Source organism: Fundulus heteroclitus, chromosome 1 (genome assembly GCF_011125445.2).
Source record: "Fundulus heteroclitus isolate FHET01 chromosome 1, MU-UCD_Fhet_4.1, whole genome shotgun sequence".
In the NCBI taxonomy this organism is placed as follows: domain Eukaryota; kingdom Metazoa; phylum Chordata; class Actinopteri; order Cyprinodontiformes; family Fundulidae; genus Fundulus; species Fundulus heteroclitus.
In genome coordinates, this window is record NC_046361.1 from 23,987,879 (window position 1) to 24,000,431 (window position 12,553).

General features: G+C 38.1%; 1 protein-coding gene across 2 annotated transcripts in view; it reads left to right on the forward strand.

The window, feature by feature from the left end:
- The window catches only part of cacna2d3a (calcium channel, voltage-dependent, alpha 2/delta subunit 3a), a 186,614-nt gene that overhangs the window by 119,079 nt on the left and 54,982 nt on the right, over window positions 1-12,553 (forward strand). Inside the window, exons 12-15 of one of the 2 annotated variants that reach the window (XM_036138420.1) lie at window positions 188-321; window positions 2,698-2,715; window positions 11,192-11,263; window positions 11,541-11,621. In XM_036138420.1, coding sequence (XP_035994313.1) covers window positions 188-321; window positions 2,698-2,715; window positions 11,192-11,263; window positions 11,541-11,621 — 305 coding nt within the window. The remainder of the gene's footprint in view (window positions 1-187; window positions 322-2,697; window positions 2,716-11,191; window positions 11,264-11,540; window positions 11,622-12,553) is intronic. The other variant, XM_036138425.1, reaches the window with a different exon arrangement.

The following is a 12,553-nucleotide window of genomic DNA, read 5'->3' on the forward strand; positions in this document are numbered from 1 at the left end:
AGTACCAGATATGTGTTGGGTCTGAGTTTCTATGTGTTTGTTTACAAGTAGTAAAGTCTTCTGTTAGTTTCCAGGACTCAGTCATAGTCTACAAAGACAAACCTTTTGGGGTGACTGGAAATTCATAAAGAACTTAAAAATGTTTTTTTTTTATTAAAACTGTACTGTTTCTCTTTCTGTCTTGCAGGCTACTTCACTCAAATTTCTACACTGGCAGACGTTCAAGAGAATGTGATGGAATATCTCCATGTGCTCAGTCGTCCCAAAGTTATTGACCAAGAGCACGACACGGTGTGGACTGAGGCATACATTGACAGCACTGTGAGTTGATCTTTATACTTCTACTTTTTGTGAAGTGTCAAATCTTGAGAGTAGGACCAAAATGCAGACAGGAACTTGGGATGAGCTTGGGGGGATGTTTAATAATTGAAAAAGAAAACTTGCCGCATTCACAACATAATCCAATTAATGAAAAGTTATAACACAGACAATTCATATCACTTTAATTTCATTTGTTGGGGTGGATTACAATGTATATGGACTCAGAGAACATCAGAACATTAAAAAATACACATTTTATTTGACGCTTGTGTTTAAAAAATGCTTTAGCATTTCAAGAATGAAAGATGTATATAATAAAAAATGACTGTGGATCACACACAGTCAGAGAGCTGGAAATGTGTCCGTTTGTGTCTCTATGTACCAGTGTGTGAAAGTGCCTGCTTGTATGTGTAGCAGATGGAGTCATTAGGTAAATGAGCCCCTTGTGAACATTTGGGAGCCTTGTAGCATGAGCAGAACATTGACCCAATCCAGAAACGCTTATGGCAGACAATTGTTTTTCATTACAAAATGGCTCAAACAAATGCATATAAACCTTAGATCTCGTCATGCTCTATTGTTATGACACGTAACCATAGCATAAATAATAATCACAGAGAAAAGAAAATGACAACTTGAACACAATATGGTCGGAGACAATAAAGTGTCAAATAAAGATTGAGGCAAGTGCTTGTCATTTTGCCCCTTTTGCCTTTTTGTACGGTTCAGTTTTTGATAATTTTGTACTTCTTTGCTTACGAAAAGGAACTATCTTCTACAGGACTTATTTTTACCCAACGATCACCATCTATTTTTACCCGTCTTGGGGAACTTTAGTACCTGCTATGAGAACAGATAGTTTATAGTAAATGTCTACAGTCTACTTATAGTATACTATAGCTTAATGTATCAATATGAGTCTAATAGATCACATCTAACATCAGGAAGTCCCTCGTAAACATTTTGGTTTGGCAAAAGGTTATGATTGCTCACAGAGATAACTAACTCAAATGGTGAAAAACACAATCAATGGAGGTATGCTGTAATCTAACATCCTCAGAAAAATAATGTACAACAAAGTGAGATTTGAGGATTTTCACAATAAGTTACTTGCTCAATTATTCAAAATACTTAATTACCAACAGAAATAATCTTACACTACATACAATACTTATGAACCTGGGTGTGAGATGGTTTGTTCATGTGTATGAAACTGAATGTAACTGAATGTGTCCCAACTTTATGTTGGGATAAAATTGCAACTCATGGGTATGAAATAGGAGTACAAATTAGCAAGCGGATCAACAGTCATGAAGTAAGATGGCTACATGTGAGAAGTTTTGACATGCTTTTCTAAGTGAGAGCACTAAATGGAAAAAATAACCAAAACAATGCAGTAGGACTTAGTGGCACTTTTGATTAGAGAAAGTTTGGGTGTGGACAGTTTGGTAAACTGTCTGCTTATATTTGTCATCTTGTCAATAAAAAAATGAGGCAAAGGTCTCTGCTGTCAGATTGGTAGTAGGTGGCAGAGGCGGCGGTTTAAGTGGGGTTTTGAGCATGGAAAGTAGTTTCTGTGCATTGGTAGTTCAGATAATCCTGTCAGTGTTGAAAACCTTTTTTGCATCATCGGCAGTAGTGCTTGGAATTCTGTTATATCTTAAGGATCCTTAGATTTGTGCGATTTCATGTGGGACTGGGCAGATTGAGACGGTTTGGTTCTACAGAATCCACACAGTTGTTCAGTGCAGAGCAGTAGGGAAAAGATTAGAAAAATAACCTTACAAACAGAAATAAACATTAACACAAACTTGGGCACAAAACATACTGGGTGATGATACTGATGTATTTAAGCATGCACAATTGGGTGTTTTGAATTGTTTTGATCATCTAAAAAAGTTAATTCTAAAACAAAGGACTCCTCTCAATAATTCTTCTGGATTAAGAAAATAAGAGGCGTAAAGAGGTTATGTATTTCTGTTAGAAACAAATTCCAAATGTTCAACACTAAATTAAAAACATCTGTTTCTCCTCACTGTTCTCCTCATGTTTTACTCCTTTTATTTTTATAATCTGTTTCATTGTCTGCGATATTTCTCTTCATTGTTGAAAATTACCACACCCGCTTACAAAACATCAACAGTTTAACTAATTATTCCCTGTACGCCAACCCTCAGTGCCAGAAAGCTCTTCTTTCTTTACACAGCAACCGTTTTGAAGTTGCTGTCCTTGTGAACATGAGTGGTTTTACACACTCTCTAACACTCAATTCGGTAAAAACTGCATTGGAAGGCTTTCTGACACTTATCCACAATTCTTTTTACCCTTCCTCTCTCCTCTCCCTCCTCCTTCCTTCTGTAAACTGCTCTCTTTAAGCTCCCCCAAGCACAAAAGGTAAAACATCCGGTTTGAGGCCTTGGTAATGCTGTGTTTGGTGGTCGCTGCTGTATGTTTATGTGCATTTCATGCATGCAGGTTGTGGTTTCCAATATATGTGAGTTGAGGGTATTGTTTGGAGTAACTAAGTGTCACACTCATGGCATTAATTTTGTGTGGTACTTGTATGCTGTTTGTCTAGTAAATGGCTCGAGTCATGCATCTTGGAAGTCTTTTTTTTCCACAGTATTGCGCTCTTTTGCATGTGTGATTAAACAAACACGTCTGTGCACACACTCATTCATCGGTGATGATGTTAGCTGTGCTTTGCGAGTATTTCTGTGCAGGCAGTTTGGTTGTCTGTGTTAATGTGGGGTTACATTTTTCTCCTCTGGGGGTTTTGTGCCTTTGTTATTTTGTTATTTGTTTTGGTGGAGTTCTCCAAAATAAGCTGTTCTGTTGTGTTTTTGGATGAAAATCCGATAGTTCATAATGACAATGCCGGGATGATCCATTCTGATGCCTTTTATCATTTCCAGTAGCTTTTTTTTTGTGATTTACAAATTGTATGTGGATAATGATAAGGAGGTCTGTAATCATAACAAAGATGATGAGAGAACAAAAGAGTGCTTTGCCTCCCCACCAGCATGAGCTGGGGACTGAGCTGTGTCATTAGACAGCTGGCTGGCTGGAGGTCTTACAAAGAGTTGTTAATGCCATGAATCTAAGCTGATTGACATCAAAATAGTTCGGGACAAGCGAGGATGATAGATGAATGGAGAGGCTTAGACATTTTTTTTCCCCCGAGATAACTAGAATTAACAAGAACTATGCATTGTTTATATGTCTTCATTCACCTAACCTTATTGTAACCCAGATTTTAACACTCATTCATCGATTAAACACGTGCACCAGCTTTGTCATAGTGTCAGATAAGAGTATTAGTCTTGAAACGTGATGTGCATTTCAAAATTGTGTTTTGTAATTCATGTGTATTACCATTCCAGATAGAGTATCATGCTATTGTTTTCCCTTCGCTCCACATGTTTTTCACTGTAACCCAGTCACCATCCCTTACTTTTTTATTTTTCAGCTTACTCTCTCTCTCTCCCTTTATTAGGCTCTCTTCTAACATGTCCCTCTACCACCTCTCCACTCCCTCATGTCCTTGCCTCACAAGCTCCATCCATCATTCTCTGGCTCATTTGGTTTTGTTTCCCATTCTGTCAGATAGTCTGATTCTGGAGTTTGGAGAGAATGTGAGTAGGGTTTAGGTCAGAAGACAATGGGTGAGGTACATGATAATAATCAGGTATAACATTATGAAGGTAAAGTAAATGACATAGTTTATCTGCTTATCTATTCTCTATGGCATCTGTTAGTGGGTGGGATACCGTATTTTTCAGGCCATAAGGTGCACTGGATTATAAGGCGCACAGTGAATTAATGTGTCTTTGTGTATATTTGTCCACATATAAGGCACACTGGATTATATTGCACCCTACATATTCTTCCCAAATGTGTAATATCACTCCTCTTCACGTACACAGCTCTCTCTTGAAAGAGAGTCCATCGGGAAGAACAGAGTAGTTGGACTACACTGCCCTGTTTCTAACATAAGGCCAAAATAAACGTAACTTTTATACTGAATTAACTTACTAGGTTTATTGTTGCTAGGCATACTCCGGATGCGGGCTGCCTGAAGGCTCCCACATATTCGGACAAACTGTGTGCACACTGTGAGCTTGGCGGACTCCGTGCTGACTCTCCACTGACGTTTTACCCTTCATAGTCAAGCGTACTGTTGCCTACATTTCTTGTGACAAATTCCTAAAATTCCCTCACTTTCTGCCAGTGGGACGAAGCGGTGGAACGAATGGTAAAATGTGTGATTAGCTAGCTGAGCACCTAGAGCCCTTTTTTTCCAGCAGGCTCCCACCACACACCTGTCAGTGAGAACAGAGAGGGACTGTGATGCTGCACGTCCTTGTGACCGCCTGCTTGGAGCAGATCAGTGCATCAAGCTCGGTGTCACATATAAAACAGTTCAATGTAAAGACTTCTTGCCTCCGAGAAGTTCATAGTGTGACACATACCTGTATGCGTGGAGTCCGTGTAGAGTCCACCTTGAGTATGCGCTGACCTTGGCGGAGTGAACTACACCCGAGTATGTGGGGGCCTTTACATGAATGCACTTCTAGTTTCTACAGTCAGGCAGTCTTGTAGACAGCTCAGGTGTCCGATCAGGTAGTGACACAGTGTACCGTAATGCTCTGAATATCCATTGAGCGAAACGTCTTTGTTGCTTACCAAAGTTGTACTTACACATTTTAACAGATTTCTGAGCGCATTTACCACATGAAATCGGCCAGTAAGTACAACTTTAATCATATATAAGGCGGACCAGATTATAAGAAGCACCATCAATTTTTGAGAAGATGTAAGGATTTTAAGTGTGCCTTATATTCCGAAAAATATGGTATATAAGGCTGCAAATGAACATTGTATCAAAGTTCATGTGGTAGAAACAGGTAACTAAATGGCAAGTGTTAGTATTTGAGTGATAGCTAGGGAACCTGGTCCATGTATCACTAGAATTGCAGCTACTCCAACATATTTGCAGTCTGCAGTGGTAAAATATGTAATAAAAATTGTCCAGTGAAGGAACAGCTGTATAGCAGAGACAGGATCATTGATGATGCCTGTGGAGGGAAGGCTGGTCTGTGAGAACTAATTTATTAGACTGACTAATGTAACTCAAATTGCTAAAGAGTTTAAAGCTGGTTGTGATGTAAAGGTGTCATAATACACCATGTATCCCAGTTTGTTTAGTATTGAGGCTCTTAGCCACAGACAGGAAGGTTTCCAATGCTGATCACTGTCTACTGCAGAAAGGGCCAGCATTGAGTGCATGGGCATCAGAGCTGGACAGAGAAATGGAAGAAGCTGTGCTAGTCCACCCAAGTAATTTTTTTTTTATATCATGTGGATGGCCTTGTTCAAAGAGCACCACTTACCTGGAGAACACATAGCACCGAGATACACCATGGGACAAACACGGTGAAAGCAAGTCTCCCTCTGGAGATGCCCCCCTTCAAGGTTTTCCAGGCATGTTTCTCTTCAGAAGACCAAATGAAATACCCACAACCCTCTGGAGGGACTGTATATCACTTAAGGCCTGGGAATGCCTTGGACTTGCACCATAATTAGGTGGAGAGAGTAAAGGTGGTGCAAGGCTAGAGCATGCAACTCTTGAAAAGCCTCAGTCCTTGACGTGGCCATCTGAGGTTAGAATTCTGGCCCATGAAACTATGCCACATGCCTTCCCCCTCTGTCTCAACCCATTTCCTATCAGCATACTGTCAAATAAAGGCCACTAATATCAAAGAAAAGAATAAAGTGGATAATGGATGTTTCGGTTTCCCTCGTTGACTTGATTTTCTTGCATAGTGATCTCAGAAGTAACAGACAATGGATCAATGGGTGAATGGATGGTGAAAGCAATAGGTGGCTTTGAGCTCTGTAACCTTGGTACCTGGCATGTAGGTAATACATGTCAAAGTAACTCTAGAGGTTACTTTGATATGTATTACCTACATAAGCATTGTCGGACCTGCTGTTCCCTAATGGCTTTGACATATTTTGAAGGATAAATAACCCTGCCACAAAATAAAAATTATTCAGGAATGGTTTGAGTAGCAGAACAAGTTTGAGGTGTTGACCTGGCCTCCAAATTCTACAAGTCTAAATGCAATCCAGCATCTGTGGGACGTGCCAAACAAACTACTGTCATAGCCCTACTAGAGGTAGACGTGTTGCAGCTGGGTGCCTATCTACAGAGATAAGAATTAACTGGCCTGAATGGAAAGAAACATAATTAATAGGAAATAAAATAAATGAAATTAAACATGAGATATGAGGATATTCACAGTAAATTATCTGCTTAATGCATTAAAAAAACATCTCCCTCCTACGAGGCTGGGTAACCCTGGAATGGTCACCAATCCTTAACAGGGACACTGAGAGGCACACAGAACAAGCAACCATACATGCTCACAGTAACAGGTACCCAGAGAAAACTAACAGATGTACATGGAGAACATGCAAACGCCCAACCAAAAAGACACCAAGCCTGGTTTGGCACTCACCACTTTCTTGTTGTGAGGCAGCAACAACTAACAACCTGCACCAATGTTTAGCCCTCCTCTCAACTTATAGAACCTATAGGGTCTGCTGCCAACATATTAGTAGCAAATGCCACAGCACATCTTCAATTGTCTAGTATAGTCCATGCCTTGGATGGGTCAAACCTGTTCAGCATCAAAAGAAAGACCAAACCTCTGTATGGCAGGTAGAGTATATATTGTATGCTCTGGCCAGGTCAGGCCTTGATGTCATGCAGGACGGTCGGGCCTTAAGATTTTTTTCCCCTCTCACGTGCCATATAAGCCCAACCTGCAGCTGTGAGAGCGGGAAAGATAGCACATCTGAGTCTGATCTGCTCAGCTACACCCTGTGTGTGACCTACACAACACACACATCTGGGCCAGATGAGCACTGGGAAATATGCATGGAAAGGTGCAGGACTGAGTGAAGTGTGTTTCTTTTTTAAATAATGAGTCTTAATAAGTTGATCAAACACTTGATTACCTGTCTGTCATGAATTAAAAACATTTGCTGTCCACAGAATCACAATAGATAATCAAAAAAAAAAAAAAAGAAAAGAAAAAAAACAGTTTCAAAGCGTAAGTGTTATCACTGATTAAGGGTGATTTGGAAGTTTTATGGATATTCCCCGAACACCTGCTCAGTGAAATGGTTTGGTGGCTCCATGCCAGTTCTTTTGGCTGTAGAGCATGCTCTTAGCTCTCTTACAGAAGCTGACAGGGAGGGAGTTTAGCGCCGGTGCTTTACAGTGCAGCGTCATTAAACTTTGTCTCTAAGGCAACAAGGGTCATCACATCTACCAGCACACAATTTGTCATAGTAACCCAGATTATGAGGTTTCCTTATGAAATGCCAAACACAGGTCAGGGGTTTGCATCTAAGCTCTCTAAGGGGGTAGACTTGTCTGTGTATTATGTCAATGGAGTGAACTTTAAGCCATACTTTTATTATATATATATATATATATATATATATATATATATATATATATATATATATATATATATATATATATATTTATTTATTAATTCCAAGACTCTACAAGGAAAACTACTCACACATGTCATATACACTGTCCAGAAAAATCCCTAAAATTGACGATCGTGTAAACTAACACAAATTGGTAGCAAGTTCTTATTTTGTTTCATGGTGTCTCTCTTTTAAGAATTAAATTCAAGATGTGGGTGCCATCCTGTACAGACTAATAGTATAAGAGTATAACAGTTTTGGGTGATTCCCCTTTATGGATAAGAATAGTTGATCTATGCAACTGCGAAGGACCAAGCATTAAAGCATAGAGGACACAGGTGTTTGATTAAAAAGGGTGGGTTTTATTTACCCAAAATATGAAAATGATTAACAAAATTCAACTTCAAAAAAAAAAATTCAACTTGGACAGGCAGGCCAGTAAAAGAGGTCAACTCAATAAACTAGACTCCAAGTCTTAACAGACCAAACCTCAAAAAAACATAAGACAAACTGACCTCCTTAACTGACACATATGGGAACATCTGTAGTGGTTTAGCTAAATAAAATGATACACATTATGAAACATAATAGCTGCCACATAACAAACAAAGCATTGAAATAAACCCCAGACACCCCTCAGGCCATGGAGCATGTGGTTCAGGTCCCTAAGCCCTTTGCCACACCTTTTGCCAATCAGGAGGGAGAATCCAAAACCCAAGGTAACTAAAAGTATTATTACTATTATTATTATTATTATTATTATTATTAGTAGTAGTAGTAGTAGTAGTAGTAGTAGTAGTAGTAGTAGTAGTAGTAGTATTACATAAAAGGTAATTTTGACCTTGCAGTTTTGATATGTGTCCACTCCATATAAGCAATGTAAGGTGTGATGGAAAATAAGTTATTTTAATAAACAAGATATTGGGCAATTTTTTTTTTATTTTTTTTTTTTGTAATAGCAACTACAAAGAAAACTGCAAAGGACAGAATATGTTGGATAAGTGTTATTCAAACTGTTAATTTTCTGTGACTGGCTTTGACAATAAAGCACAGTTTTTAACTCCTTTTTTGCATAAGTAGTGTTGGGGAACACCCGCTGTTGCTGATATATTTTACTACTTTCCTTCTTCATTTCCTCTTTTTTTTGTTGCAATGCATCAAGTATGCTTTTCACCAAAGCAGCTGAAGGAGGTTAGACTTTCACAAAGTGGCTGTGATACCAAAATAAATAACTTCTTAGATTAATGTTCATGTGCAGAGAGTACTCAAGTGAAGGAACTGCTTGCCGCGCTAGTGATATATGATCCAATAGACCTCTGCTTGGAAATAGATTTTGTATTTTTAGATGATGCTTTGCTCGTTCCTCCTGTCCTTTGATCGATCACATTCTCCAGCAGCAAGGCCATCCATTGTAACAACAGCTGTACTTAGGTGTGCTTTGTTCTGCCTTTGATGCCCAATATGGCACACTGGATTGCTATTACCAGCTGTCTGAGCATGGGTCACCAATCCCCTTTTCCTCGCTGTCTGAGGAAGACAGAATGGAGACTAACGGTGTCCTGTCATTGCCTGTTATTACTGGTTGTAGGTGAGGGTGAGCAATGAATGAAGTAGGTTGTGTTGGGGGACTGTGATATCAGGCTGATTAAATAGCGTTAGTCCAAAAGACAAATGTGTAAAGATATTTGATTTTGAAGTTCATGAGACTCAAAACAATACAGTATAGGCTATGGTTTTTGCCACTTTTGTCCTTAATGGCTTTATGTCTTAAGTGCATCTCAAGAAATTGACATACATGATCTACATGAGGAATTGCTGAGGAGTCAAGGAAGCCCACGTTACTTTATTAGCAGCCTTCAGCTCATTTGCTCTGTTGGTTCTTGTATCTCTCATCTTCCTCTTGACAATTTCACATTCATTTCTAGGTCAGGTGAGTTTGCTGACTAATCAAACACAATACTACTCTGGTCATTAATTCAGAGACTAGTACTTTTGGCAGTGTGGGCAGGTGTCAAGTTCTGCTGAGAAGTGAAATCAGCATCTCAAGAAAGCTTTTTTGCAAAGGGAAATAGGAGGAGCACTAACATATCCTGGTTGACAGGTGGGCTCTGGGACCTTAATTTCCAAATAAAATGCAAATCTTGATTTCATCTGAAAAGAGGATTTTGGACCATTAAGCAAAAGTCTGGTTCTTTTTTTCCTTAGAACATTTAAGATGCTTCTGGTGTTTTCTCTGGTTCAGGAGTGGCTTGACACAATCAATGCAACACTTGCAGCAGCCCTTGAAATTTTCTCCCAAATTATTAAATGGGCCTATCTTCACCATTTTCTCAAGGTGGTGGTCATGCCTATATTTTTCCTTTTTTTTTTTTTGCACCTTTCTACCACACATATCCCCTCAAACTTCCCTTGAAGTGCTTGCACATAGTGCTCTGTCTTTGGGAAACGCCTTTTGTGGCTTACCATTGTATGACGCAATGACAGCAGAACAGTCAAGTCAACATTATTTCCTGTTTGGGTAGGCCATAACATGGCCATACTCTAACTGCATCTAAATTACGTAATTATTATTATTTTTTTTATTAAAATCAGAATCATGATAATCTTTATTTGGCCATGATTGTGTGCATATGTGTTTTATTTCTCTAATTTAATATTGTAATTTTATGACAAATTGTTTTGGGTTTTAGTTAGCTGGATGCCATAACTATAAAAAGTAACAAAAATAAAAACTAGAAATTTATGTAGTAATTGATTTTATAATTGACTGAGATGTGCTTGTGGAGTAGGGCCACGTTTTGCATTTCTTTAGTTATTCTATGGTAAACATTTTATTTAAAAAAAATGCAGTATTTAAGAATGAGATTTTGAACATTTTTATACACTTCTGTCTGGACAAGGTCAGAGTATGGTTGAGCCCAATTGTTTCAGATTTTTATCTCTTGTGAATTTTGTTTTAGATAAGCTTTTTCTCTGCAAGATCAAAGGCCAGCTCTGATAGAACACATTCTAGGGCAAATATAATAAAAAAACATGAATAAAACATCCTGTGGAAGTTTTGAAGGTTCATCAAGAAGATAATATAACTAAAGCTGCTGCAGGAATCCCATCAGTTTCACTTCTTAAGAGGGAGATTTTATGCGGACTTAAAAAAAAATGCACTCATTGGATATGATGAAGGAAGATGTATAATATGCATGGAACGATTCAGTGTGCCTGGGGTTAGATTTTGTTTGTTGCCACAACAGTTATACTACATATTTAGCATCCCTCTTTTCAAATCCCCTTGTCTCCTTCACTTCTTTTCATACTCTTTCACTTGCTATCCGTCACTGATTATCTCTCACGACACCATCAGTTGGAGGATGGTCAAGGTCCAGTCCTGATGACCACAGTAGCAATGCCAGTGTTCAGTACCAAGAATGAGACTGTAAGTTCACATAAAATGCTACGCAGACTTAAAAGCTAATTTTCTTTGACATTTAATTCAAGTAAACTCTAGATTCATTTAAGGAATTACTCTTTGAGGATACACTAATTTCATTTTTATTGCACTTTGTAAATTGGGACACAGTAGAGCATGACTAATTTCATTTATATTGTTAATTTAAATAGTTAGATTATAAGTAGTATCTCAGTTGGACTCTTGCATTAAAATACATTTTCAGACTAACTGAATGATATCTGTAAAATGTACTTTTTTTCAGAGAAACAGAGGAATCCTGCTGGGGGTGGTTGGGACAGACGTGCCAGTGTCTGAGCTGCTCAAAACTATCCCCAAATATAAGGTAACATGCATAAAATAATTCTTTTCAAATAACATCCATGACTGGTTAACACACGCATCTCAATAAATTAGCATAACATCAAAACTGCTCCCTGGCAGATTTAGATTTTAAATTATTCTTATTTAGCCCAAAGGTTTTTTTATTTTATTTATTGGATATGAGGCAGGGAATCCTCAAATGACGTATAGTTGTACTTATCAGATTTTATTCACATTCTAATTTAAGAATGCTATGTCTTAATTATTAATATATTTTTCAACAATGGATGAAAAAATCATTGTTGGCATTACAGCAATTAATCCCTTTTTGTAATTGATAGCCATGTATTTACGTGTTTAAACTGGTATTTTTATTCAGAATTTGTTTTTGATGAGGTGCTTGAAATCTTTAAGATTGAAAGGCCTCCTTGTTATCACTTTAATATCATGTTAACTCTTTAGCTCATTCCACAGATTCTAGATTAAGTTCAGCACTTGACGCTTCAAAATGTTAACATTAGTACCAGTCAGACAAAATTCAACTACTTTGAATGTAAATATGCCAGGGCCATGAAAAAATGTAAGCCTACATGGAGATCAGTTAATTTATTAATTCATTCATGAATATTTTGATGATTATGGCACACAAATAAGATCTAAAAGTTAAGTTTTTCTGTCATTTAAAGAAAAGAAAGATTTCCAATACCGACATGTTGACCTCCTGAAATGTTTGTCCATGTACAGTATATGGATTGAATACCTGTTCAGGTCTCCTTTTGAATTAATTACTGCATCAGTGCTGCGTGGCATGGAACAATCAGCCTCTGGTTCCACTGTGGTGTTAAGGAAACTGAGGAACCATGAAGTGGTTCCCAAAAATTCTTCAATTGGTTTAGCTTTAAAATTCTCCGAAAACTGTAGTTATCCCTGTTGCTTGAGCACATTTTTCTGCCA